The sequence below is a fragment of the Eucalyptus grandis genome, chromosome 5 (assembly GCF_016545825.1).
Source record: "Eucalyptus grandis isolate ANBG69807.140 chromosome 5, ASM1654582v1, whole genome shotgun sequence".
Classification (NCBI taxonomy): Eukaryota; Viridiplantae; Streptophyta; class Magnoliopsida; order Myrtales; family Myrtaceae; genus Eucalyptus; species Eucalyptus grandis.
The window spans coordinates 46351636-46356318 of record NC_052616.1 but is presented as its reverse complement, the minus strand read 5'-3'; the positions used below and the strand labels follow the sequence as shown (position 1 = coordinate 46356318).

General features: G+C 37.4%; 1 protein-coding gene across 1 annotated transcript; it reads left to right on the top strand.

Annotated features, from left to right (window-relative positions):
* The first annotated feature begins 3590 nt into the window (after positions 1 to 3590).
* Positions 3591 to 4397, top strand: LOC104447189 (homeobox-leucine zipper protein ATHB-52-like). The gene is made up of 3 exons (XM_039313774.1): positions 3591 to 3669; positions 3993 to 4079; positions 4204 to 4397. Exons 1-3 carry the CDS (start codon positions 3591 to 3593, stop codon positions 4395 to 4397), a joined length of 360 nt encoding a protein of 119 aa, XP_039169708.1.
* The last annotated feature ends 286 nt before the right edge of the window (positions 4398 to 4683 follow it).

The following is a 4683-nucleotide window of genomic DNA, read 5'->3' as shown; positions in this document are numbered from 1 at the left end:
CCTTTTCTTTTCTTTGTGCTTTTCTTTTCAACTTTGGCCTGTGAGGGTTGCCAAGCCCTCACCCAACCTTGCCCAAATCTGGGCAAGGCCATGAGGCCCGCAACCATGATGGTCTAGGCAAGAGCCGCAACTAGAGTTGTTAAAGAAGAAATAATTTTTTAAAAAATAATTTTTATTAAAAATTGTTCACGTCAGCGCTGGTTGTGTCATGTAAGATGGCCGACATCCACCTTACCGATTTCCTGCCAAAATTAGCAAGATGGGTTCAATTGGCAATACATGCAAAGATTTAGGACTTAAGACAAAATTAAAAGGTTTAAGATTAAATTAACAAAAGTGTAATATGTTTAGGACTTTTTGAACAATTTTCACCATAGTAGCCATGATAGATTTGGAAATCAAAATTATAGAATAAATATCTTGACAACCTTGAAAATCTAATAATTGTGTTTCAATGGGATTTGATCGATAACGAAATATCTTTAATTGAAAGTCATTCTTCAGCTTTTGATGAGAGGAGACGAGTTTTGTGGTAACTCCAAATAGAAAATATCCAGGTGAACAAGAAATAATTAGAAACCTTTACTTCAAACTTTGAACCAAACTGTACATACAAATCATGCTAGAATTCAATCGACGACAAAGCTTAAAGGTACAACCACTTTCACAACAGCAGACATACACGAATTGTGCCAGAATTGAATCAATAACAAAGCTTGAGAACGTATAAAGATGTAATGCCATAATTTAATTGACATTGCAACACCCATGAAATTTCAAATCGAACTATACATACCATGCTGGAATTCAATCAACAACAAAGCTTAAAAGTATAGCCACTTCGGTAGCAACACGCATACACGAATTATGTCAAAATTTAATCGACAACAAAATTGGAGGGCATGCAAAATGTAACACTAGAATTTAATTGATGGCACGGCACCCAGGATAAAGATGTACGATGGAATTTAATCACCAATGCAATTTGGAAAGCTATGGCTAAGGTAAAATATAGTGTATCACAAGAAGGTAAAGATAATTAAAATATTATATTTTCATTGATTTGTGGGGGTCTCCAAAAATTACAACGTGGCTATTTAAAGTTACAATCAACGGTTATCAATGAAGGTTACAAAACATAGGTTATAAGTAGTTACAACAAGGAAAAACCTTTCTTGTGATTACGAGAAGTTACAACGAAAAGTTACAAAGAGAGGTTATACAGAGATGTTACTAAAAGAGGTTACAAATAGAGGTTACTACAAAGAAATAACTTCCACGTGGTTATGAGATTTACAAAGAGAAGTTACAAACAAGGGTTGCGAACTATTATTGACAATTACGTAAACTCTATTACACTGATGGTTTCTTCAACTTCGTCATCTTGATAGTTGCATCGGAGATTGTCGACTCCACTATCATCAAATCCTTCACGTTGTTAATCACATGTTGAAAATAACTAAAAATCGGATATTTTCTGGTGCAAACAAATTATAATTATAGTCGCAACAAGAATGTCCATCTCTACTATCCAATTTTCATTTGGAGGTCAAAATAACTGATTTTTATAAAAATTGAAAATAGTTTTTAATCGAACGTATTTGCACAATTGATAGATGATTCCACTGAGATTTTAAAGGTCCTGGTTCTTGACCCTGAATCGTCGGGTAGCGGGACGCCCGTGAAACGAGGTTTTCAATCTGAGGTAAAACGGCATCACACTCAGATAAATTGGCGAAGGACGGAACAAGTTCTGACATCCATTCGTTTATATTTCAGAAATAATTTTTCTTCTATTTCTATTTTATAAATATATTTATGAGCATTTAAACACATTTGATAATTACATAAATTTTATATTCTCATAATAGAAAAAGAATATAAATGTGCTTAGTGTGACTCTCAAATTTTTTTATGACATAAAATTTCTATTAATTTGTTAATAATCTTCTGAGATTTTTCTTTATTTTTTCTTTTCTTTTTTTCCTCTCTTCTTCTTCCTCTTGTCTTCGAGCCTCAGTGATGGCTAGCAACTAGCTAGAGATGAGAGTTGGCGATCTCACCAGCCTTGGGAAAGCCACATCAAGGGCCAACGAGGTTGGCCTCACCGTGGCCTTGCGAAGCCAACCTCGCTATGGCTAAGTGAGCTCAAGCTTCGCTGACCTCATCTTTGGTTGATCGCTAGCCATCACCGAGGCTCAACGACCGGTTAGAGGAGGAAGAAGAAGAAAATGAAAAAATTATTTGTTTTAAAATTGTTCTTGAGAACAAAGAAATAATTTCTTTCTACTTATTTTTTTATTTCAGTATATTTTCTGACCACTGATCTATTATGGGAAATCGAAAAATAGGGTAGGTGAGCCTTTTTGTAACCCAGAAAAAAAAAAAAGTTTGCCCTATCCGAATCCGTAATTTTTTGTGTCTCGTCAAGTGAACCTAATTTGACCTGCTATATTAAGAATTTTTTTTTTCTCTTTTTGCTTGAATTATGGTTGTCTAAAATAGTGAAAATCTCGTGCTATGTAGCCTTGTTACCCAAGATATGTCTAATATCCCGAGTAATTTATAGTGTTTCCTATTTTAAATGGGTCAAAATTACTTGAATTTCTTCAACATGCTAAGCCTTATCTCCTAGATTTGTATATTAGATGTGACAAAATTTAGGTGCTTAAATAAGCTGCAGACTTATATAATCACTTATAGAATGTCACATCACTCAATTATATAATTTAGTTGACAAATATTGTCTCTTGCATTGCTGAAATAACTTAAGAGTAGAATAGGCCATCGATAGATCTTCATCTATCATGATAGGGTAACGATAACTTTTATTGGTGTCATAAACGAACTAATAATTTTCATATAACAATTGCTAGGAAAATTAAAAATCAATCATTTACTTGTTATACGGATGTTAATTGAGTTTTAAACATTTTAATATTATCAATTTAATCATAAACATTTTTGTGAAACTCCATCCTACCTAAACTTACTTGCGAGCTCTAATTGAGAATGATTGAGATCATGGACCTTCGGCGACCATCAAGTGAGGTCGATCAATAGCCACCGACCCCAGGCAACCTTAAATCACGTTGATTGGAGGTTGCATAGGAACTTCGGGTCAGGGAGGGGTCGGGTGGGGAAGAAGCCAAGCAACTATCATTGATAGAGAAGGAGCGAGACACGGGGTGGGCTGATGTTGGTGAGGGCTTTGCCTAAGGGTGTTAATGGTTTAGTTCAATTTAGGTTTCCATGATACCCAAACTAAAATGAAAGCGTGATTGACCCGACCCAACTCATACCCAAATCGCGTGTTGCCCAAGTCATCAGGTCGGGTTTCGATTTTTTTCTTAGTGATTCTCATGTGCAGGGTAATGGGAACCCTGTAGGAGGACCAAGGTGAACGCCATTACCTGAAGGACACGATGATGCTGCCAGAGACTATACCTCAAATGCGGATTCCAGCATGAATTTCTTGCAACTCATCAAATTCACATCCCAAACCCTCGCTCAAAGCACAAGCACGCGAAGAAAGCAAACTGGAACCGAGGGAGATCCGAGCGAAAAAGATTAAAAAAAGAGAAGGCGAAATGGAGAGAGCGGAGCAGATGCAACTTACTCGTCATGAGAGAGTAAACGAAGATACAATTGTTCTTGAAGAAAACGAAAGTATATGATGAAAGGCTCATCGGAATCACAAGATCTGGAAGGCAAAGATGACCGCGTTCACAAAATTTACAGAAACAGAGCAACCCATTTGGCAAGAAGGGACAAAGGCAGAGTTGAAGGACTGAAAGGAACTGTCGGTGAGGACGGGTATGGAAACACAGAGAAAACCGACGACTTTGGAGTTGACGATTTCCCGTTTGACCACGAACTGAAGCTCTCGCGAGCCTTCGCACGGCGGCGACGGCGATCTATGCTCCTCTCATTCACCACAGAAACAGCATAGTGGAGTCTATGAAGTCGGTCTTAGCTCACTACTGATGCAGCTCTTGTGAAAGGAGAAGATGATTTGAAGGAGGTTTTGCAAGAGCGAGATCTAGGAGTGAAGAGCGAAGGTTTCTTTCTGTTCCCAGGTTTGAAGCATATGTATTGGGCTTCAGTTCGAGTCGGGTAGTTCGGGCACACGGCCCGAACCAAACCGAAATATCAAAACATCCGAATATTTTCAATTTTTCATGTTACCTGAATTGGAACAAGACCCAACCCAAAAAGACCTAAGCGAGCTTGGTGTCCCGCCGAAGCAGGTCACCCTTTGGTACCAGAATTGGCAAACCCGGTGGCAGACGCAGATCCTCGAGCTCAATCACGGCGCCCTCCAGCTCAAGCTCGATGATGCGCTAGCTAAGAAGCCGAAGCTCGGGTGGGACATTGTGTTGCTGGAGAAAGAGTAAGAAAGAGGGGATGAGAGAAAGAAGATGACAAATAAGAAAGAAAGGAAAAAAAAAAAAACAAGAAGAAATATTGAAAATGTAAATAATTAAGCAAAACGACATTTTATCCAAAATTGTTCATGTCAGATATTAGTTATGCCATGTAAGACAACCGATAATAATATGATTACAATGTTAGTATTTTCACGCAAAAATTGACTAGAAGTAATATGTTAGAATTTTGCAAAATGTTTGAGATTCAGTTTGCATAACTGAAAAGTTTATAACTTAATTGACATCAATTCAA